Raw genomic sequence first — 25,600 nt, 5'->3', positions numbered from 1 at the left:
GCTGACTCATAAGGCCCTCCTGTTTTGCTGCCTCATCCTTATCTCTCTGACCTCATCTTGCCTCCTTGTTTTCATTTAACACTGTGTTTCAGAGATTTTTTTCCTATGAACAAATATGTTTTTCAAGGCTTTAGTCTTTTACAAGGCCATATAGTATTTCATAGAATAATAATGCTATAGCTGTTTCCATACTAATGGACTTGTACGTTATTTCCAGGACTTTATTAGTTGCAAACAATGATTCAATAAATATTGTTATGTGTATATATCTGGGTACATGAAATATATTATTTCTTGCATTTCATACTTTTCTTTTGGAGAATTAACTTTTTTCCTGATGGTGCTACAATCTTTAGAAGTTCTTTAGCCAGTGTCCAGTTTTATCTTTCTAAAAACATCTTTATTTTACCCACATTCCTGTTTATACAGTTCTCAGAGGACAAGCATACTTTTTCAGAAGTTTTAGATATATTATTCCACTGTCTTCTGGATTCCATTGCTGTCTTTGGGAAGTCTGCTGTAGGTGTAAATATGTATATATATTTAGAGATTTAGAGTTTACCACTTTTCCTCTAGGATGCTTTTAAAGATGTGTATGTCTTTTTGTACTCTGTAACTTCATTATAATGCCTCTGGATGTGTCTTTCTTGAGATGTTCCTTGGGTTTGTTGTGATTTCTAATTCTGAAGATTTATGTCTTTCACTGCTTTTGGAAAACTCAGTCATTATTACTTCTAATGTGACCTCCGTCCTTCCCTTGTTTTGTACCCCCCAGTCTCTTAGATCTGATCTTTTAGAACTTGAAATAGACTTATATTATCATTCTAGTCTCCATTTTCCTTAACCTTCTTTATATATTTCACATTTTGGAGGGTTTCGCCGTGCATTATTCTGCTTAATATCTTTTGTGTCTGATTCATTTCACTGTTTCCCTCTTCACTTGTATATGATCTGTTTATTTCTTCTAGTGAGCTTTTAATTTCATAGATTATATATTTTTTCATTTCTTAAAGTTTTGGTTGTTTTCAAAATTTGCCTTTTGTTTGTTTTTTTTTTTTACAAAAGAAGAATCTCATTGCTCATGTTTTGAATCCTTATTTCTTTAACTATTAAAAAAATCCTTATTATATATGCTGTTTCAGATAATTGTAATATCTTAAGCCTTTGAGGGAGAGGGGTTCTAATTCTATTGTTTCTGATGGCTTATAGATTTTCTGTAGTAAATTTGAATTGCAAACCCATCTTTGGCAAGACTTGGGCTGAGTGTTTCTCCTAGAGGCAAATATGCTTGCCTCTGTCATATGCCTGATAATGCCGTGTTTCTGGGGTCACAGAATCCGTTCTCAGGCTCTGGCAATGCAAAGATAAATAAGATAAGGAGTTATGGCATTTACAGTAAGTCTCTTAGTGAATTTATATGTTTGAGCTTTAAACTACATTTCTTTTACATTTAATTTGATTCTAGCTTGAAAGTATTTTGAAAAAACTGAGATGCATCGTTTTATTTGGTTCTTTAATATTTTGTTTTATAGTTTTATTTTTCATTTTAAAATTAGTTTTTAAATGTTTTTAGTAGTTATACTTTATAAAGCTCACAGAGATTTTGATTTTAGTAAGCTTTGAGTCATTTTAATAGTATATTCTATTTATTAACTTTGGCTTATTCCCAGGTGATTGAAACTTGTGTTATATCCAAGAGTGCCAGGAGTCTACTGTATTTCAAGCTATATATCAAACAAGAAAAGCTTTGACCCAGTTTGCCCTTGTGCTTGAGATTATTTCTTGGTCTAATATGAACATTATTTTAAATGTTGTAAATAAAACAGAACTGTTTTATGAGGCTCAATTAATTTTACATTTCTGAGTTTTCATGTCAATGCTATTTCTTGAAAATCTATTTTAATTCAAAGAGTTAAATATAATGAGTACTGAGAACATAAACATGTCTTCTTTTTAGTTAATCATGTACTCGTAGAAAGAATATATAAAGAGCAACAGTCTCGAAATGCTAGTCTGAGAGCTAGCTTAAAGCATGGCCTCTTGCCTGCTCTTCTCTTTAAGGGAATTATAATAGAAGCTATTGCTTTAGGATGTGATGAACATCTCAGCTGACTAAAAGGTATTCCAGATTTTGTATGGAAGATCATCTTTCTATAAGCAGCCCACTAACTTGTATCCCTTGCATTCTAATAAAAACTTTTGTGTTGGTTTTTAATGACTGGTATCTGAAAAACGTCAAAACATTGATTCTCAGGTGTAAGTTCCTTGTCATAGATTAATCAAGATTGAACATCTGTGGTACAGCATTTCTTTCCCTTTTTTTTGTTGTTGATTTTTTAAAAACGCTCATGAAGGGCCCTTGGGACAGATGGCCCCTCACTGTTGATGGTTCGATTACCATGATCACCCACAGCTTCAGAGGAGTGCGAAGAAAAGAAATTGCTTTCTTTGTCAAGGTGTTTTCAATTCAATTCTCACCCATTAGCCCTGTTTGGTTAAGTTTGGAATTACTCAATCAGGTGATTGATGAGGGTTTTCATTTTATTATAATAGGTCTTGTGTAAAAGGAATAGAAGTAGCAAAATGATATATCTAAGCTGCTATGGAGTATATTTTCTTAAGGTTCTTTGAAGTTCCATTTTCATTACCTTAGCTAGAATTTGCTTATATATGAGCAAAAAGAGCTTCACTGTTTTGAGTTGTGATGCTAATTTTAGATCGTTCTGGGAAGAAACATTTATAAAGGCTAGAACTGGTAATTAAATTGCTTCTATAGTTTAAGTTTCCAAAGCACCAAAATAATTTTACAGTAGTAGTTGTTTAATTATCCAGATGATTCTTCAGAGTGAAGATGATCACTATGGGATCATTATTATATTCAGATGTTTCTACACCATTGCTTATATACATTTTTAAGAGGTTCAACAAACTGACACATTTCCAAAATTCTGTGTTTTTAATTTTAAATATGTACGTTATGTAAAGCAGTAAGTAGAAGCATGATCTCTGCCATTTTTGTAACTGGTTATAAAGTAACACATCTTGAAATAATATTTTCATTTCCTTAAGGTTTCTGTATATGTAAGTCAAACTCAAATGAGCAAGTGAAGAATTATTTTAGTTCTAGAATGAGAAGATACTGATTTGAATCTATTAGTAATTAATATTCTATTTTAGATTTGTTCACATATATTTTTCCAAAGATTGTTCAGAGAAAGTCTGTAGGGTTTAGGCCATTATTTTACAAAAATGCTTAAATATTTGGTTTGCTAAAAGTATTTTCCTGTGGATAATAAGGAAAATTTCTAAACTTGTGAATATGCGTTAAACTACTGTCCACTTAATGCACAACAAAATTAAAGATCAACAAGTAGAGCAAATTTGGCTTATTTGTAGTGTGCTTTTATACGCAGCAGTTTATGTTAGAAACGCTGTATAATAGGAACAAGGATATCTGGATTGTGGTCTTGGCTTGAATAGGTAGTATGTCCAGACATGAAATACAATATAATGTCCTAAGTATGAGTGGTAAAAAAAGAATCTTTAAGGTCCTCTCCCATTCAGAAAACTCTATGATTCTGTCCGTACATAATGAACCTTTTTTTGAATGTTTTAAAAGAAAAAAAAAGAAAACCAGGCCCTAAAATTAGTTTTTACATTCACAAATATTGGCATTTATCCTTTCTGTTGTTCACATTGGAACTAATTGCTTAAATTCTACGAAAGAAAGTATTGTAGGAAAGCACAGAAAAATAATTTCTCACAGACATATTAGATGGTATGGTACAAAAAGACTTACATCTTTTTTTTTTAATTTAATTGAAGTATAGTTGATTTACAGTGTTGTGTTAATTTCTGCTGTACAGCAAAGTGACTCAGTTATACGTACATATATTCTTTTTCATATTCTTGTCCATTATGGTTTATCACAGGATATTGAATATAGTTCCCTGTCCTAGACAGTAGGACCTTGCTGTTTATCCATTCTATATGTAATAGTTTGCATCTGCTAATCCCAAACTCCCAGTCCATCCCGCCCCCCACACGCCCTCCTCCTTGGCAACCACAGGTTTGTCCTCTATGTCTGTTTCTTAGATATGTTCATTTGTGGTATATTTTAGATTCCACATATCATATGGCATTTGTCTTTCTCTTTCTGACTTACTTCATTTAGTATGATAATCTCTAGGTCCATCCATGTTGCTGCAAATGGCATGATTTCATTCAAAAAGACACGTCTTATTTAGACATGGACTATCTGTGTGTATGTATCTGGCATATAGAGATGGAAGAAATAACAGACAGTGTATCTTTATGTCTATGTAGCCATAGTTCCTCATCATTGTTCCTTAAATCATATAGTCCCAATGTCATAAAACACTTAATTTTGAGATAAAATTATTTCCATTGTGGTACAGAAATAGAATTACCATTTTGATAGTAACTATTAGCATTGAAATAGTTTAAAAACATTTTGGTAACATTTTTCTTGCTCAGATTACTTCCCACTATCACTGTCATGGTTGATATTTTCTCTGAAAATATACCTGTTGCCAGATAAAATGTATATGTAATAGAGGGAATTCTGAATTATTCATTGCCACATTTTAAAGAATATTTTCAGTCAACAAATATCAAATTCTTTAACATGTGGTTCGTAATGCCCATCATCGTGAGAGATACGTGGTCCTTTGCTATTAGTTCTCAAAGTGTGGTCCTCAGATGAGCAGCGCAGCATCACTTGGGAACTTGTTAGAAACGCAATTCTCAGACCCACCTTTGACCTCCGGACTCAGAAGTTCTACAAGTGGGACCCTGGGCTCTGTGTTTTAACAAGCTCTCTTGGAGCTTTTGTTGCACACTAAAGTTCGGGAACTACTGAGCTGGGCTTTGAAGAAGATGCTAAAATTTTAAATTAACATCTTATGTTAACTTTAAAGTAATTTGTACAAACACCTGGCTATGTATGCTTTCTTAAGACATAGCTTGAATTTAACATTATTGAGCAATGAATTTGTTTTTACTTTTACTGTTGCTAGTAGTCTTAAAGTTTGTAATGTTATGCAGTCTATGGTACTGCATTTTTTGGGTGGATTGGTAAAGATTTTTATTAATATCTTGTTGGCATGAGTGGTATCTTTCTACCAGGGCTGTAAATCTGTGTTTTACTGGGTTGCACACCAAGGAAAAATGGGAGGATGTATGTTTTCTGGATCTCTGGCTTCACCAAGGTCATCTGTGACCCTAAATGAGGGAGTGAGTTGCTTTTTTAAATACTTTTTTTGTGATCAGGCTGGATATTAAATTACAGTAATTAATTATTTTGCAAGCTATTTTGACAGATGTAGTGAAAATTACAATTTTAGGGGTGTGACATCAGCAAGATGGTAGAGCAGGAGACCTCCATCCCCTCCCCCCACCAAATATAAACAATTAGACAGCTGTTCACAAACAAAAACTGCTCTCTGGGAGAGCTCTGGAGCCCACTTTAGAAACTTCAGCAACACAGTGGAACAAGAAATTTGAGAATAACCAAAGTGGGGAAGGAAGAACAGCTTCATTTTGACTGTATCATCCCATCCCCCAGGCCAGCATTGCTCGGTACCCAAAATGAACCCTACAGCTAGAAGGAGTTCCCCTTGTAGGGAAAGAATAGTGGGATGAGTGGCCAGATTCCCCAGTCTTTTCGGGCACCACACAAAGGTCCCGCCTCAGTTTCACCCACCCAGAGACCGGCAAAGCCAAGAGGTATAGAGATAACTAGGAACGAGGAAGAAAAGCTGGCCACCCAGCCCATGTGGCAAGAGCAACTGCAGTTCCCCGTGACCTGCTCTGCAGGTGACCCCAGCTGGTTCGGAACCCCTGCAGATTTTACTGGCTTTCACCCCACGGATATTTGTGTTTGCTGACACCAGCCACCTGAGTCCCTCCTGTTTTGCCAACTCCTCTCCCAGCCTCCCCTACTGGAGCCTGGGAATTGCACCGGTAGCCAGCCCAGGCCTCTACAGCTATGCAGGTGCAAGACACCAGTCTAGACCCTTGTGGCTGACACCCACTGCTCTGCAAGCGCTTATGGCTAGCTCCTCCAGCTGTGCACGTGCATCCACCGGTCTGATGCGTGTCACCGCCCTCCACGGCTCTGTGCATGCCTGAGGGAAGACTATACAGTCTTGGGAGAGCATGCTGACAGTCAGGGCCCCCTGCTGTTGCGGGCCTGGATCAGATCCTGTGCTCTGTTGCTGGCCGGAACCACTATGCGGACCTGCAGCTGGTCCCTCCAGCTCTGTGCCTGCATGCCTCTGGTGGGATCCCCATTATTAGCCTTCACTGCCCTGTGAAGTGCTGAAAGAGACCACCAACCAAGAATACAGTTGGCCCCCGAATGACGTGGGGGTTAGAGGGACTGACCCCCACACACCATGCAGTAGAAAACTTGCGTATAACTTTACAGTCGGCTCCCCTGATCTGCCATTCCACAGACTGTGTAGTACTGTAGCATGTATTTATTGAAGAACATCCATGCATAAGTGGATCTGCACAGTTCAACCATGTGTTGTGCAAGAGTCAACTGTACTATACCCAGCAAAGTCATCCTGCAGAAATAAAGGTGAGATAAAGACTTTGCCAAGCAAATGAAAGCTGAGGTGGTTCATCACCACTATACCTGCCTTACAAGAAATGTTGAAAGGACTTCTTCAACCTGAAATGAAAGGATGCTAACTATGAAAACATATGAAAAGAAACAACACACTGGTAAAGGCAAATATATAGTCAAATTCAGAATGCTCTGATACTGTAATGTGGTGGTGTGTTAACCACTCAACTCTAATATAAAGGTTGAAGGACAAAAGTATTAAAATTAATTGTTATAGCAACAATTTGTTAGGTACACAATATAAAAAGATGTAAAGTGTGACATCAAAAACAAAATGTGTGTAGGAGGAATAAAAGGGTAGAGTTTTTGTATGTGATCAAAGTTAAGTTGTGATGAGGTTAAAATAACTGCTGTGTCTCTAAGATTTTTCAAGTAAGCCTCAGGATAACCACAAAACAAAAATCTATAGTACATACACACAAGATAAAGAGAAGGGAATCAAAGTATACCATTATGGAAAATGATGAATTCACAAAGGAAGTCAGCAAGAAAGGAACTACAAAACAGAAAACAATGAACAAGTATTTGCTTGATTATTTAGGTGTTCTGATGTAGTATGCATATATACTTATGATTATTATAATCTCTTGATGAATTGCCTTTTAATTACTTCAGATGTAAACAGACTAAATTCTCCAGTAGACTGAATTCTCCGATGAAAAGGCATATAGTGACTGAATAGATAAGAAAATAAGACCCAACAATATGCTGCCTACAAATAACTCTGTTAGGTCAAAGGGACCTAATAGACATATACAGAACATTCCATCCAACAGCAGCAGCAGAATATACATTCTTCTCAAGCACGCATGGAACATTCTCCAGAATAGACCATATGTTAGGTTACAAAATAAGTCTCAGTAAATTTTAAGAGATTGAAAGTACCTTTTCCATCCACAGTGGTATGAAGCTATAAATCAGTAACAAGAGGAAAACTGGAAAATTCGTAAATAAGTGGAAATCAAACAACACACTCCTGAACAACCAATGGGTTGGAGATTAAATCAAAAAGGAAATAAAACAATATGTTGAAGCAAATGAAAATGCAAATATACCAAAACTGATGGGATGCAGCAAAAGTTGTGCTAAGAGGGAAGTTTATGACAATAAATATCTACATTAAGAAAAAAGAAAGATCCCAAACAACCTAACTTTACACCTCAAGGAGCTTGAAAAATAACAAACTAAGCCCAAAGTTAGCAGAAGGAAGGAGATGACAAACATTACAGCAGAAATATGTTAATAGAGAATGGAAAAACAATAGAAAAGATAAAACAGATAATAATCTTATCTTTTGAAAAGATAAACAAAATTGACAAATCAGATTTATCAAGAGGAAAGGAGAAAATACTCAAATAAATAAAATTATAAATGAAAAAGGAGACATGACAACTTGATACCACAGAAATACAAGGATAATAAGACACTACTAGGAACAACTATATGCCTACAAATTTGACAACCTAGAAAAACAAGAAATGTATATATTTAACCATTCAAAAAATATAATCTACCATGTCTGAATCATGAAGAAATAGAAAATCTGAACAGACCAATAATAAGTAAGGAGATTGAAATAGTAATCAAAAACCTCCCAACTAAGAAAACCTAAGGCCAGATGGCTTCACGGGTAAATTCTACCAAACATTTGAAGGAGAAGTTAGTGCCAGTTTTTATTATACTCTTCCAAGAAATTGAAGAGCAGGGAACACTCCCAAACTAATTTTATAAGACCAATGTTACCTTGATATTAAGCCATATGAGGATACTAAAAGAAACCTACAAGTGCCAATAACCCTAATGAATATATGTGCAAAAAATCTCAACAGAATACTAGCAAACCAAATTCAACAACACATTAAGAGGACCATACACTATGATCACGTAAGATTTATCCATGGATACACAGGTGGTTCAACATACACAAGTTAATATGATACATCATATTAAAAGAATGAAAGATACAAATTTTTGGTCATCCCAGTAGATCAGAAAAAGCATTGGATAAAGTTCAGTATCCTTTCCTGAAAACTCTCAACAAATTGGATATAGAAGGAACATACCTCAACATAATAAAAGCCAAATGACAGTCCCACAACTGGTATCATGCACTACAGTGAAAGGTTCAAAGCTTCCCCTCTAAGATCAGGAAGAAGACAAGGGAGCCTGCTCTTATTCAGCATAGTGCTGGAAGTCCTACCCAGAGCAGTTGGGCAAGGAAAAGAAAGTCATCTTAATGACTTAAGGAAAGAAAGAAGTAAAAATGTTTGCTGATGACATGATCTTATATATAGAAAATCCTAAATACTCCACCAAAAAACTGTTATAACTAATAAATGCAGTAAAGTTTCAGGGTACAAAATCAACATACAAAAATAAGTTACAATTCTGTCCACTAACAATTACCTGAAAAATAAATAATCTTATTTATGATAGCATCAAAAACAATAAAATACTTAGGAATAAATTTAACCAAGGAAGTGAAAGATTCATACAGTGAAAACTATAAGACCAGTGATGAAAGAAATTGAAGAAGACACAAATAAATCGGAAGATATCCCATGGTCGTGGATTGGAAGAATTAATATTGTTAAAATGTCCATACTACCCAGAGTCATCTGTATATTCAGTATAATACTCATCAAAATTCCAATGGCTTTTTCCACAGAAGTAGAAGAAGAATTATAAAGTTCATATGGAACCACAAAAGATCCCAAATAGCCAAAGCAATATTGAGAAAGAACAAAGCTGGAGGCATCCCACTTCCAGATTTCAGACTATACTACAAATTACAGTAATCAAAACTGTGTGGTACTGGCAGAAAAACAGACACAGAGACAAATGGAACGGAATCCAGAGCTCAGAAGTAAACCCTACATGTATGACTGAGCAATATTTGGCAAGGGAGCCAAGAATACTCAATGTGGAAAGGATAGTCTCTTCAATAAATAGTGTTGGGAAAACTGGATATCCACATGCAAATGAATGAAAGTGGACCTCTATCTTACAGAAGTCACAAAAATTAACTTGAAATGGATGAAGGACTTCAACATAAAATGTGAAAGTATAAAAATCCTAGAAGAATACATAAATGGTAAGTTCCTTGACATCACTGTTGGAAATTATTTTTTGGATATGATACCAAAAGCACAAGCAACAAAAGCAAAAGCAAGTGGGACTATATCAAATTGAAAAGCTCTGCACAGCGAAAGAAAATGAAAAGGCAGCCTGTAGGATGGGAGAAAATATTTGCAAACCATATATCTGATAAGGGGTTAATACCCAAAATATAAAGAACTCATACAACAGCAAAGAACCAAATAATCCAGTTAAAAAATTGGCAGAGGGCTTAAAGAGACATTTTTCCAAAGAAAAGATAACAGCCGCCAACAACTACATGAAAAGGTTCTCAACATCACTAATTATCCTGGAAATGCAAATCAAAGCATAATGAGATATTATCTCACACCTGTCAAAATGGCTGTTATAAAGACAAGATAACAAATGCTGGCCAGGATGTGGAGGAGAGGAAACCCTGGTTCATTATTGGTGGGAATGTAAATTGATGCAGCCACTACGGAAAACAGTATGGAGGTTCCTCAAAAAATTAAAAATAGAACCACCATGTGACCCAGCAATCTCACTTCTGGGTATTTATCCAGTGAAGATGAAATCACTATCTTGAAGAGAATTTGCACTCCCATGTTCATTGCAGTATTATTCTCAATAGTCAAGATATGCAAACAACCTAAATGTCCGTCAGTGAATGAATGGTTAAAGAGAATGTGGTGTATACGTAGCATGGAGTGTTATTCCACCCTAGAAAAACGCAAGGCTACCTTGCCATTTGCAACAGCGTAGGTGGACGTCCTTGAGGACGTATGCTCCATGAAGTAAGTCAGAGAAAGACAAGTAGTATGTGATCTCACTCATATGTGGATTCTAAAAACACTGGACTCAAAGAATCGGAGTAGGATGGTGGTTGCCAGGGGCTGAGGCGTGGCAGGAGATGTTGGTTCAAGGGTACAAACTTTCAGTTATGAGTAGGTTCCAGGGATCTAATGTCCAGCATGGTGACTGTAGTTCACAAATACTATACTGTGTATTTGAAAGTTGCTTTGAGAGTAGGGCTTTAATGTTCTCACCATACCAATGATAATGAAAACAACAAGTCAGTAACTATGTGTGATAAAGGATGTGTTAATTAACCTTATTGTGGTAAAAATTTCACAATATGTACGTTTATCAAATCATCTCGTACACCTTAAGCTGACAGAGTGTTATATGTCAAATATAATTCAGTAAAGCTGGAAAAGTTGTAATTTTAACTGTAGTTATCTAATTCCATGGTTTTCTGGGTTTTTTTTCCCACATAATAGTATATGTGGAAAATGAGATTTATATGGTAAGCTTGGGTAAACAGATAACGACTGTTCTTTCAGATAATTCCAGAGAGAGCGGGGAGGAGTGGAAGGCAAGGAAGAGAGGAGGGAAACTGATTCTGTACTTTTCAGTACCTACCTCTGATCGCAGACAGAAAGCATTGTTATGTATAGGTATAAGACCAGAACTTCGTCTGCCTAACTTCATAATTAACAAATGTTCCGTTTATTTATTTTACTTTATTTTTCAGTCCTACAGTCTTCAGATATATGCAGTAGATTTTCTACTGAAAATACACTGTTTTAAAATGCATTAGCATGACTTGGTATAACATTTAGTACTAATGGGTTTTACAGAAAAAAATAAAACCACTTCTCTTTTTTAGCTTTAGATCAGCAATTCACATCTGTAACCACTCTCCTGTTGAGGCTCTCATTCCATCACACATGACTGACAGAAACCTCAGCCCTGACTGAATCTAGCAATTATCTCCTGCACCTTGGCCCTTGGATGATGATGGGGAAATACCACATTGTTGCCCTTAAACACTAGGCTGAGCACCCACCAAACTGAGTGCTCAGCAGTGCCTGAAACAGTTGTTTCACACCTCCTCAAGCCCCCCAACAACTTCCCTCCTAGGAGGGAGCTTTGCTCCTACTATACACACAAAATAATCAGGAATTTTTGCACAAAACTCTTAACTTTGTACCTCAGATTCTAAAATCTCCTTGGATTCATACCTCCTCTCCTCTTTTCTCATCCCTATAACAATGGGAAAATATTCTTCAGCTTCTGTCCAAGGCTCATCTCACTGTCTTGATCAGGATGCCCTCTTCCTGCCTCCTCAGGGGTGTGCGTCTCTTCTTTTCTGGCTCTCCACTGCCTCACTAACTCCCGTGATCACCTGAACATGTTCAGGTCTGCTCCAGTCTAAAGGAAACAGAAACGACAAACAGACCTGTCTGGCTTCACCTCTTTCCTCCTGTCTTTACTTTCTTCTCCCTTGTACTGTCTCTTAAATACGTTGCCCCCATACATGGTGCCTCTCTTTCCTCATACTCCATGATCTTCTTAATTGGCCTTCTGCTTCCCATCCTGCCACTGGAGCTCATTTTACTGTGTGTGGCTTATGCTCTACACACACTTACCATTTTTTGAGCCATCGCCTTGCTTAATGTTCTGCCACATTTGTTTGAGAATTTTTTGGATACCCTCTCTTCCTGTGACTTTCATAAACACACCCTCTAACTATATTCTCCACACAGTTCAGGTGGTCCTTCTCCCACGGTTTAGTGGCTCCCTCTGATACCTTGGGTACATCTGCAACTCTGTAGTCTGTCCCCTGTCTCTCCAGCTTCATCCCGTGACATTCTCTCTCTCCTACTCTGCATTCTAGATATATTTCTTCTTTTTTTAATTTCAGTTTCCAAATGTTTTCTGCTTTCTTTTAACCTCTAAGACTTAGCGCATATTGTTTCTCCATTCCGGAATGTTCTCCTCTGCCCACTTTATAGCCCAAATCATCCTTTGCTTGTCTAACTAGTGGCTTTCTAAATTAGAGTGGCTTTCCTTGTGCTGTCTGGTAGTATCCTATCCTTTTAGCATAACACTCATTAAATTTTACTGAGCTATAGGTTTAGATGCCATCCTTTTTTATACATTGTAGAGACCTATTTTGTTTAGTTCACCATTATATCTCTATAGGTGGAAGATTTTCTTTAATGATTCCTGCTCATTTATATTCAAGAGACATCACCATTCTTTTCTTAGGAACAGTTTTTGAAATTATTAAGCCAGTGAATTTTCAAATTGAGTTCAAGCGTTCCCGCAGGATACCTTGTTTGCACAAAAACTAGGTAGCTCTGTGACATTTTTCTCCATGTATGCTATGGGGCTTTGGAGGGCAGGGACTTTTCCTGTTTCTTTAGCATTGCATAGATTCTTGAATAAAATAAATTGAACTTAAGTGGGACACAGAAATGTATTGATTTTGGAAATTATTTAAAATAGCTCCTCCTTAGATCTCAACTAAGAAAGTTCTAGCCTCTGACATTAACTAGCCTTATAATTAAGACATGCTCCCAGGGACCTCCCTGGTGGCGCAGTGGTTAGGAATCTGCCTGCCAGTGCAAGGGATACGTGTTCAAGCCCTTGTCCGGGAAGATCCCTCATGCCACGGAGCAACTAAGCCCTTGCACCACAACTACTTGAGCCTGCATTCTACAGCCTGTGAGCCACAACTACTGAGCCCACGTGCCACAACTACTGAAGCTGGCACGCCTAGAGCCTGTGCTCCGCAACAGGATAGGCCACCTCGGTGATGAGTAGCCCGCGCACCGCAAGGAAGAGTAGCCCCCACTCGCCGCAACTAGAGAAAACCCGCGCGCAGCAACGAAGACCCAGTGCAGCCAAAAATAAATAAATAGATAACTTTATTAAAAAAAATAAAGACATGCTCCTCATTGCATTGGCTTCAGTTTCCTCATTTGTAAAATTCTGATTCTACAATGTAGGTGAATAAGCACTGAAGCTATAATCAAGCAAAACACTAATACTATATATTCTGCCTTTTAAAAGGTATATAGTCTCTGAACTGTGGTTTTACAAATGCATAATTTTAAATATATTCATCCATGAATTCCACAGAGTTAAGTAAATATTATTCATTTGTGTAAATTAAAGTTTTTCCTGCATGAAAAAGTGTAGTTGAATCAGTAATATTTTAAGTTATTTTAATTTTTGGTTTTAGTTACAGGCCAGAAAATGTGAAAGGTCTGGTTGCAAAGGAAAATAAAATATTACTAAATTTATCTCACTTTACATTAAAAAAAAAAAGCCTCAGGAATTTGGAATACTTGTGATGGTGATGCACAAATAATACATTAAATACTCTCCTTCCAAATTTACTGATTTAATAAAAATTTGTATATTTTTCTCACTACACTGTAACATTCTTTTATTAAAATAAGAGATTAACTATATTTATGTAAAAATCAAGTTACATGTTCTTCCTTTCATGTTTATTTGGTTTCTGGATTGTTGGTGGCAAAGTTCCTCTTTAAGATGTGGAGTCTCCTCTGAGTTACGGGTGGACAGTGGACAGAAGAGAAACACAGTGTGTCCCAGTCACCGCAGGCAGTGGTGGCTCCTACCAGCAGTTCCCATCCTTTCACCCATAAAATCAGCATAAAATCGACCTAGCTTTGCCAGGTCAGATCTCGCATCTGGAAAGTAATCCCCAGGGAACAGAAAATTCCGTCATTGTGCATAAATTTGAAAATTGGACTATTATCATTTTTTTTCAGAGCTCTTTTGTTTCTTCCTCTGCAGTCCTTGTGGAGAGTTGCTGCCAACATGTGTCAGATACGGGGTAAACCTAACCACACAGGCAGTAACTAAGTTAATCCATTTCAGATACGGATTGCACATGATTATAATACATTTTTGGGTGCTGAAGTGTAACACGCATTTAATGAAAAGAAGAGAAATAGGGTATTTTCCACTATGTGACTAAACGGATACTTGCTGTTTTCATGTATTCACTTGTTCATCCTCTGTGAAAGAACAGACCAGACGGGACAGAAAAAACTGCGTAGTGTAAGGGATGAAGAAAAGTGAGGGAGGAAGACGTCATTAGGTAAATGCTGCAAACAGCAGGGCAAAGTGTTAGGGCTGTCCAACAAGACAGCTATCCTGGCTTTAAGGTGTAAGTGTAAGGAATCTGTCGTATTTTCTCAAATGGCAACTGTAAAATTGAGGTTGTTTAAAAGGGATATTTAAAATATTCACAATGAAACTCTCTAACTCCATTATTTGTAAGAAGGGACTATTCCACATTTCTGCATGATGACTTGTTTATAGGGCCATTAGTTATTGTGTTAATTTAGCAAGATAATAACTTGTTTAATATTTCATGAAGAATCCATCATACACTTTTGTTTTATGAGATGCAAATCTTAATAACTACTGTTTTGGTAAAACTGCCACATAAACACACACACACATACATATATGTACATACGTGGGCACATATATATGTTTTCCAACATAATTTCTACAGGACGTTAATGTTTCAGTATTTTTAGGTGATCTATAAATGTCACAGTCATTTTAGAAACGTACACATTTTGTTTTACATGAAGGCATAATCATTAATGTTAGCTCCATAAATTAGTAATGCATTATTCTTATATAAGATGTTTTAAATGATTTTTATGTAGAAACTTTTTATTCCTTAGTAAAAAGGTCAATTGTAGAAAGTATGCTTCCTTTTTTTTAAGTTAAAATATTTGAAAAAAATTTTTTTGAGCCTAATAAGTAATACAGCAGGAGAAGCTGCCTCATGCTCAAAATGTTGCTGGTAATTACTGAGTTTTGAGATTAAATACTTGAAATTATGCATCCTTGGACTGTATTTTTTAAAAAGCAATATGGTATAGTGGAAATAGTGGGATTGAGCCGTAATTTTTTACTGACTGGGTACATAAAGTGGTATTTTTGATATTTTGATCCTGTCTTGTCGGTTGTGCTTGTTACTTATATTGGGCTTTCAAAGGCTTTTTCGGAAGTAATATTATCCTTTGTACAGTACTCTTTTAAAGCACATTTGCAGTATTCAGAAGTATGTTATTAACAGAATTAAAAGATACGTATGCAACCAAAATATTTTTTAGTGTTAATTAAAAAGACTTCTTTTTATTATGCTAAGTAGAAGAGAAATAGTGTGAAGAAATAACGAAAATGAAAACCAGTGCGAAAATTTATAAAACAACATTGATTTTTATATATGAATAACTGGATATAATATATTAGAAAAATATCTATGAAATACCCCAAAAATGTCAATTGTATTTTAAACAAGCTTGATGCCTTATGCCTACCAACTTATCTATTGTTTTAAAAGCTGATTTATGGTGTTGCAAATATAGGATTTCAAAAGTGAACCTTGATATAAAACAAACATTATTACTGTGTTTATACACTTTTATTGAGGATTTTATTTTCTTTTTCATTTTTTAAATTGAAGTATAGTCGATGTACAATAAATAAATGTAAGTTACAGGTATACAGCATAGTGATTCACAATTTTTAAAGGTTATATTCCATTTATAGTTACTACAAAATACTGGCTATATTCCATGTGTTGTACGATACATCCTTGTAGCTTATTTATTTTGTACATAATAGTTTGTACCTCTTAATCCCCTATTTTGCCCCTCCCCTTCCTTCTCCCCACTGGTAACTACTCATTTGTTCTCCACATCTGTGAGTCTGTTTCTTTTTTGTTATATTCACTAGTTTGTTTTATTTTTTTAGATTCCACATATAAGTGATATCATACAGTACTTGTCTTTCTCTGACTTGTTTCACTTAGCATAGTACCCTCCAAGTCCTTCCATGTTGTTGCAAATGACAAAATTTCATTCCTTTTTTATGGCTGAGTAGTATTCCATTGTGTGTGTGTGTGTGTGTGTGTGTGTGTGTGTGTGTGTGTGTGTGTGTACACACATACATACCGCATCTTCTTTATCCATTCATCTGTCAGTGGACACTTAGGTTGCTTCCATATCTTGGTAATTGTAAATAATGCTGCTGTGAACATTGGGGTTCATGTATCTTTTCGAATTAGTGTTTACATTTTTTTTCAGATATATATCCAGGAGTGGAATTGCTGGATCATATGGTAGTTCTTCTACTTTTAGTTTTTTGAGGAACCTCCATACTGTTTTCCACAGTGGCTGCACCAATTTACACTCCCATCAATAGTGTAGGAGGGCTCCCTTTTCTCCGCATCCTTGCCAACATTTGCTATTTGTGTTCTTTTTGATGATGGCCATTCTGACAGGTGTGAGGTGATATCTCATTGTGGTTTTAGTTTGCATTTCTCTGATGATAATGATGTTGAGCATCTTTTCATGGGCCTGTTCACCATATGCATGTCCTTTTTGGAAAAATGTCTTTTAGGATTTTAAATGGAAATTTAAGATGTTGTATTTTAGTCTAGTTTCTGAGGGCTGTAATATAATTGATTACATATTTACCACATTTATATTTTTCTTTTCAAATTAAAACCAGTATATTAAGTGGAGTTAAATCTGAAAATTTATATTTCAGAATCTTAAAATCTAAGGTATATAAGTAAAACATGAGTTGCTAAAAGAAATAATATTTTTAATAATCTGACCAAGTTATTCTTTTTATTATTCCTGTTCCAAAGGTCATTAAAACCCTTAAACTATCAAAATATTTAATTTTGAACCTCATCAACTGTAAATATTTAAAGAAAAAATTTAAAATTATTAGAAAAAGTAGCTTTGACAATTTTAAGAGTATTTGAACAAGACTGTTGCTATAAATGTGTTATTTTCTCTGTTTAATGCTCTGTGTCAATTATTTACAGATCCGGAGGTATTGTGGAAGTTCCCAGAGGACTTTGCAGACCAGGTTGGAACCACATAATTTTTAAAAAGCATTTAAAATTGGAGAATTAATTATTATTACTACTGTTACTACTACTACTATGACTACTACATATGAATTGATTTAAGTATTTTCTCTTGATCAACTCTGAGAATAAAAAGCCATGTGTGCAGAATACATGGAAAATGTTTTGAAGTTACCAGGTAGATGCGTGATGAAGACGCCCTTTCGTGAAGCTATTAGGAAGTGAATGTTTACAGTTTCAGCATGTTTTTATACTCTTTTAATGTGTCTGTGGAATATATATTTGGAAACAAACATTTCCCCATCAGAAAACTTGATGATGTGGTACTTTGAGGGATACCCTTCTGTAAGTAAGACAGTAAGAAGTAGTAACTGCTATAACTAAGAGGTCAGTTCTACCCTTGTTACAGTAATGTTCGAATCATTAACGTATATAAGTTGAATTGACATTATTTTCTTATTTTAAAATAATTCTTATCTATGGCTTTTGTTTTCTTAAAATGGGAGACTTGGAAATGAATTTACTGCATTTGTATTTTAATTATAATATTCTCTAGTTCCTTAAGTATTTTGTATAGCCAAAACTATGAATTATTTTGACATAATGTGTGTAAATTTTAAAAATCTTTATAATTTTTATTATGGATTTATCATTTTGAAGTGAATTATATGGTTAACCGTACAAATTTAAATTTTTATATAAACAAGTACTACTGGAAATCTGATGAGCAGGTTCCTTTTTTTATCTACAAAGAAATGGGGTAAAACAATCTTGTCACTTAAAATTATAACACTACCAGCTTAACCATCAGTTAAGTTCACAGGTATGATTCTCATAATTTACCAAAATAAAAGCTGATAAAAGTATTCATTTTAAAGCAGTTCATTCAGAGATATACAGACACATGTGATTTTGATGTGGAAGAATAACTTTCTACATGTGAAAATCAGTATAGAAGATTAGGAAATGTCACTGAAAAAGTGAGTTAAATGAGCATGTTAAATACTAATTAGATCTAGTGCAGTCCTTGACTGTTCTTTCACATAAAAAGAGAGCATGTACTCTTAATTTGTTTTTAGCCCCTTGGAGAAAGAATAGATTTATAAGTATCTTAAGTATATAAAATAAGTCCCCACAGTGAAGACATGATTTGTACATATGAGGCTTAATTGGGTTTGTTTCCCAGTAATGGGAAGTTAGGTTAGACACTTGTTGACTAATGTTACTGTTTTGAAATATCAATACTATTCCTCTCTTGGTCTTTCTAGTTCTCTCTGGTCTAACCTCCTGTCCAGATTCATTTTTCTTTTCTTTTCTAACTTCTACCTCTTAAACTGCCCCTGAGAATTCCTAGGGTATCTGAAGGCTCCTAACTTCGGGTTCACATAAGGGTGATAGTGTACTTGTCGAGTTCAGCTGCAGTAAATTTTTCAGTGAGACCAGCAATTGCTGTTCCTCTTTGTGACAGATAAAACTGGTGCTAGGAATGTTTTAGCTGTTGCTTTGTTTCCCAGATTTGTGAGGTCAGTGGAACATTAATAAGCCCTCACATACTAAGTAAAACATAAAAGCATTTGACCATGTAATGGTGATGAGCATTCGTAACCCCCGGGATTCCAGGGCATGCGGTTCTTACAGACTTTTTGAAGGTTAGAGCTGAAAGGAGCTTTAGATACCATTTTGTCTTACTGCTTCAGTTTATATTTAAAGAAACAAAACTTCATACGGGAATCCAGCCAAGGGCCTTGAAGAATGGTTTTGCTATATGCTTTTTGGTGAATATTCTGCGTACTACAGATGACACAAGTGCTCTGTGTGTATTTCTCATCCTTCTTATCTTTTACTGCTTTCCTATACTAATTGTCTACTTCTTCCTAAACAGCCTTTTCACTGGATCTGAGACTGCTTCAGTAAGAGTAATTCTTAATCTCTCCTTATTTAGCTCTTAACATGTACTAGGCACTATGCTAGGTGCTTATGTGCACAACTGATTTTATCTTCAAATTCTCCCAGTACTGCTAGGAGATAGTATCAGCCCTGAAACTGAGACTTAAGTAAGAAACTTGCCTGATAACACACTGCTTAGAAGAGGCAGAGCTAGCTGAGACTTGAGGGCAAGTTGGTGTAACTCAGAAGCATGTGTTATTAGCAAGGAAGCTGTATTATTCCTTCTGCTTGGAATGCTGACCCAAACCCTACTCACTTATTTTAGTTCTTTTAGAAAAAGTTTATTAGAAGCTTCCCCCCCAGTATCTTTATAATTTGAAAGCAGTGTGTTGTTTAATCCAAAGAAACGATACCAATCTGTTTAGTCCTTTAGTTGTACCACATACAGCTCTTGGTCCATCATAGGCATTGGCTTATTATATACTTCTTTGCATGTGTTTTCCTTCTTTTGGCAATAGAAGAACCAATGGGACAACCCAAATCACATTTCAGGAGTTGTAATTAATTTTTGTTGTTGTTTTTTGTACAGTGGAGAATTTTGTGTAGGAGAGTAGGACTGAAACTATAAGCATAAACTGGGCTGGGTCTTGGCAACAATGAAGGGCCTTGCTGAAGAGTTGGTTCTTCAAATGAACTTAAGGAGAGTGTGATATAACAACATAAGTCTGTTAGGAATATTGATTTGGAAGAGATTTCAGTATGGATTGGTTGTGGGAGAAACTGGAGGCAAGGAAGTGAGTTGGCTTTGCAGTAGTGCCGCTGAGGAGCAGGAAGGATCTGAAAGAGTTGGTTACATTAGGAATGAAGTAGAGGATGAGTGTGTTAACCTGAAACAAATAGACTGCCAGACGTTTCCACGGCAAAGGTAGGTTTATTCGGGATCAGCAGAGAATTGCAGCTCGGGGTCTGCAACCATGGCGAGCCAGGTGCAAGTTCCTGCGTGATGAGGGAAGGAGAACCTTTTATCCAGGAGAGAGGAAGTCAGGAGAGCTGTGTAAACAAAGAGGCCGTGGCTTTTCATTGGCTGAGTCCTTGCAGGAAAGAACAGTATTTCTTCTCCCTGTTGGGTTCCACCATGGTCACAGGGTGTGAGAGCTCCCCCTTCTGGTCACCCCAGTCTATTTAATTCAGGTTTTTGTTTATTAATTTTTTACGAGTGTAAAGGGGGGAAAGAGAGACTGCGTGCAAAGGTGTTTTGGGGAGCATGGGGTGGAGAAGAGTAGTGAAGAGAGAATGAGTTTCTTTTTGGCACTTTGAGAAATCTTGAATTATCTTCCATGCAAGTGATGGGAGGGGACTTTGGGGATTTAGGAAAAATGGAGGGTTTGCAACCTCCGGAAATAGAAAGGTGTGAATGAATTTGAGGATTTACAGACCGATTTAGTTGATGTCAGATTTATGTTTTGCAAATACATTGAGAGCTGTGGCTGAGAAGATTAATGCAGAACAAATCTTCCCATCCATGCTGCTGATAATTGCAACATCTCCTATTACCTTTGTGAGTTCACCACTTCTGTATAAAATGAGTAATTTTGTTTCTTTTTGCTGCTGTCAAGCTAAGCTCTCCATTGTTCTTACATTCCTGTTGCTCACATTTACACTTAATAGCTTGACGCTGTTTTTCACAATACTTGACTTTTCCCCGGTACTTTCTGCTTGTTATTTCATGGTTCACTTTTCTGTAGGTGTGCTGCTTTCATGAACCATCGGCCTCTTAGGGCCACGGCTAGTCTGTATTTCTTGAGCGAGAGGAGTCAGGCTTTGGGAGCAAACTATACCTTTAGAGAGTGGTCAGAACTAAAATCTTATAAATGCTGGAGGCATTTTTGCGTTTGAATCACGGCTCTGTATTTACAGATTGCATGAAGTGTTGCTTTCGGCAGGGGTTTTCTCTCTCTTAGTTCCTCACCTGCAAAATAGGGCTGACGTTGCTACTCTGACAAAAATTAGGGTAGGAATGACGTCTATGAAGCATAGTGAGTGCCTGGCACATAGAAAGCACTCCATAAATGTGAGCCGATAGTTCTATTGTTACATTGTAATGCCATGAACGTTTATTAATTTATGATGAGGAATAGATAAAACTGTTCTATGTAGAGTATTGTTTTTATAGTTTGATAACAAGTTGGAGAATTTCACTGCTTTATAGATCTCCAGAAAGATGTATAATTTTATAGTGTCAGGGAAGAAGAAATTATCCTCTACCCTTCTAAGTCCTTCTGGCTGGCTTAAGAATTACATTGACATGAAACAGATTAACAGGAGAAGAATCAAACAAAAGGTTAATAACTTGTACACGTGGGAGAGACCCAGGGAGACTAGTAGGCAGCCAGAATGGCAGAAACCCTCCCCTTAAATACCATCTTCAGCTAAAGACAAAAGAGGATGTTGGGGGTCGTGGTTTGGGACCTCAAAGGGGAGGAAAGCAATTCACATGGAGAGGGAGAAGCAAATGTTTGGTAAACACGTGTTTGCTGGGTCAGGCAGGGACGGGGGCACAGAGTGGACTCTGATCTCTCTAGTCTAGTTCCCCCACCACACCTGGCCCACTGGCCCATATTCTTTGCAGGTATCTCTGGTGACGGGTCTATTCTGGGAACAGGCCCTCTCTCTAAATTCTTTTAGGCAGTTACCGGGGAGGGAATAAGAAAAACTTCCCAAGTCTTGGTTTCTTAAAAATAATCAGCCTGAATAAATCTTCTGCCAGAGACACACTTTGTGGTGACAAATATTGCTCCCCGATGGTAGCATGAGAGACATCTTCAGGATGGCTCCCAACAGAAGTCATAGGACCATGGAGCCATCCTCTGCTAGTAATGGCCAACACACAGAAATCATTAGGTCCGTCTGCTTGGTTTCTAGATAGGAAAAGTAAGATGATGAGGCGCTGACCCTAGGTCATATTTCTTGTTTACCTTTAACTCTTCACTCTTGCAGTATTTTTCCTGCTTTCACACAAACTGCAGGCCTTTCATGATTCTGGGTCATTTCTTATGTCTCAGATGCCATTTTCCATTTCTCTGATGTGCTTCCTTTGTAATACAACTTAGATGCTTTACCTGCTGTGATATATTGAAGCATTCCTCTTTTTGTGTTCCGTAGGCATTTTTTGTGTTTTGGGGCTTACTGCGTTACCTGACGTGGAGGAGTTGTTCTTGTGCATCTTATTTCAGGGGATGCTCCAACTTAAGCTTCTTTCTCAAGCCATGGACTTTTATATATTTATTTTTGACTTCTGTGTCCCCCACTCAGCTGCTGTACTCAATCTGTCATCAAATCTTATTGCTTGTGCCTCTTTTATGTCTTGTAAATCTGTCCATTTCTCTTTACTTCTAGGGTCCTTTCCTTAATTCACATCCTCCTAACTCTCCTTTTCACCTCTATTTTTGTTCCTGTTTAATGTATTCTCCACAGTGTAGCTAGAATGATCTGTAAGACAAATGATCTCACTAAAGGGAAAATACTGGTACTGACATCACTACTGTCACTGGTTCCTTACTGCGTGCTAGGCAGTTTTCTAACTACTTTACCTGTAGTAGCCCAATTAATCCTTATAGTACCCTTATAAGCCTAAGGGGCTACTATAATTCCCATTTTACCGATGAAGAAACAGAACTGCAGAGTTAATTGATATAGCAGGAGTCACACAGCAATAAGTAGCAGAGCCATTATTCCAAGCCAGTGTGACCCCAGAGCCTGCTGTACTAAATGCTTATTGAACTCAGTTCTCCCCACTGACACCTTCAAGATAAAGGCCAGCCTTCTTACCATGATCAAGCCCCTTGTTCAAGGCCTTTATTTATATCTTTAGCCTCATATTTCTGTCTCCCTTTCCCGTTGTCTAATACAAAAGTGGTCTGCATTTCATAGCCAACAACAGTTTCCCTTATGTACTCACCATCCATTTACCTTCTCCCTTTGAACATGGGAGTCCTTCAGCCTGAAATGCTAGTCTCCTCCTTGCTCTCCCCTTTGCTTGTCTTTCTGGTCTCAGCTCAGAGGTCATATCTTCTGAGAAGCCCTTTGTTTGTCATGGGTCTGGATTGGATGTACCTCATTGGAGTTCCCTCAGCATTTTATGTTTCCCATGTTATGGCACTGAGATCTGTCATCTCTTTACTTTCTATTTACCCCATTAGACCAACGATCTCTGAGACTAGTATTAAAGAATAATTTTTCAAAGAAAATAAAATCGTGACTCCTACACAAATAGAAGATTTTATTTGGTAGAAGTGTTTTATTTTTTTAACTCGTTAACTGGCAAGGGCATCAGTAAAATGCTATAACCTATTCAAAGGAGAGTTCAAAGTATCACGATTATATAGGTAAATCAGGAATATTGTAATATATTTTCAGCGACTTTTTTACATGGGGGCGTGAGGGAGGAGGGGCATCAGCTTTCCCTCCATCGGACGTGTCTGTGGACAAATATCATTTGCGATGCTGTCATTTATCTACAACTTACAGGATTATAGAATAGCTTAGACAGTGAAAAATGCAGGGCCCTGAAAAGAGGATGTCAGACGATGGCTTGTTTTTCATTGAAGACAGCCAGTAACCTTCGGTCCATTTCAAGTTTTACAATTTTTCCCTGCAGTCTTCCTCTTTATCCGGCAAGCATAATAATATCAAACAAAGATTATTCTAGATAACAAGTCCCATTAGGTTTGGCCTGATTATTTACAGAGGCAAGACAGGAGTGTTAATTTAGCCTATAAGCCTCCATGAATTTACATATCCAGGGCCATGCAGTGTAGAACAATTACTATATCTACAAAATCAACTTCTTTCTGGAAGTTTTTATAAGGAATTTCAGATTAGACTTTTAAAAGCGTCTGTTTCTAGATAATCCCAAAGCTAGGAAACCAAGTCCAAGAAAGTATCTTTCCCAGATTTTATGTGTACTATCTGTAATATTCGTAAATTCCTCTCAAGCTTAACAAATTTGCTAAGGTTCCTGGGCTGTGAGGAAGGGACCTTCTTTAACACTGTCAGGCAGGCATTAGGCCAGGTTTCCTGGGAGGGCTTTGTAGGCTCCCTAAGTATAGTTAACCTTTATTCCTTCCAAGTGCCTTGACATGGCTGATTAAACAAGCATGTTTCTCCAAAAGGACACTTTAAGTAAGGCCTTGGTTGTTAGTCAGTTTTTCCACTTATATCCTGGTAAAGTGAATGACAGATTTTTATTAAACTTATGCAAATAATAATATTGCAATGAAAAGTAAAGGGACTTAGTAAGAGTTTCTGAATTCTGGGAGGGAAGGAATCAGTGAGAACTAGATGTAATTTAAAAATTATATTTCAGTTTACAGGAGCAGGGTTTACAGGATTATTGTGGGTTACAGACAGCTTAGGAAGAGAGGAAAGGGCTTCCTTATATGTCCAGAAAATAGAGCATTAAAACAGCATCAATATTTCACACAATAAAGTTTCCATTAGTTTATCCAACACAGTGCAGTAAATTATTGTTCTGCTGGACCTTGGCTTAGCAGTTTCATGAAACTTTCTGCTTCTTGACTAAAAGAGTCTTGAAAATCCTGACTCCGTCCAGTGGAATGGCCTGAACGTTGTCTCAGTGATGTCAGTTCAGAGACCTGTACCCAAGCGTCTGTTCTTTGAAGTGTCAGGAGTTTGAAGTACCTGATACAACCCCTTTCCACAAAGCTCTGAGGCTGACCTTCTTTGTTGAAAACAGACTGTGGCCTCTAGCTTATGGCAGTCCTCAGGGTATCAGAAACAAAAGTAAACTGTCTGTAGATGACAGAGACTTAATGGATATGGTTAATTTATTAATGATTATTTTCAAGTGTGAAATGTCTACTGAGGGTTCATAATAAAAATAAAATATGGAAAAGGAAATTTGTTTCCGTTGTATGAAAAATGAAGGTAATAAAGCCATTCAAAAAAAGTTTTAGACAAAACGTGTGTAAGACCAACAAGTAAGCCTGTTTTCGAAGGAGCCAGTTCAGGTTATGCCTGATTTATGAAAATGAGTGAACAAAATTTATGGAGGAAAGATCTTGAGATATAACATACAATAATCCTGAGGCATAATATAGCAAGAGTATACCCAGAATATCAAGTGAAGAGATTCATTGTATCTGGAGTAGGGCCTAGATGAATATATTTTTGTAAAACTTCAAGGGTAAGTCTAAGGTGCATATCCAGTT

General features: G+C 36.6%; 1 protein-coding gene across 2 annotated transcripts in view; it reads left to right on the top strand.

Moving 5' to 3' along the window:
- The window catches only part of DENND1B (DENN domain containing 1B), a 251,610-nt gene that overhangs the window by 46,690 nt on the left and 179,320 nt on the right, over positions 1 to 25,600 (top strand). For both annotated transcript variants that reach the window (XM_059998790.1, XM_059998789.1), the window contains exon 3: positions 17,439 to 17,482. In XM_059998790.1, coding sequence (XP_059854773.1) covers positions 17,439 to 17,482 — 44 coding nt within the window. The remainder of the gene's footprint in view (positions 1 to 17,438; positions 17,483 to 25,600) is intronic.

This window comes from Delphinus delphis, chromosome 1, assembly GCF_949987515.2.
Source record: "Delphinus delphis chromosome 1, mDelDel1.2, whole genome shotgun sequence".
Classification (NCBI taxonomy): Eukaryota; Metazoa; Chordata; class Mammalia; order Artiodactyla; family Delphinidae; genus Delphinus; species Delphinus delphis.
The sequence above is the reverse complement of the archived record's forward strand: the minus strand, read 5'-3'. Positions and strand labels throughout refer to the sequence as shown.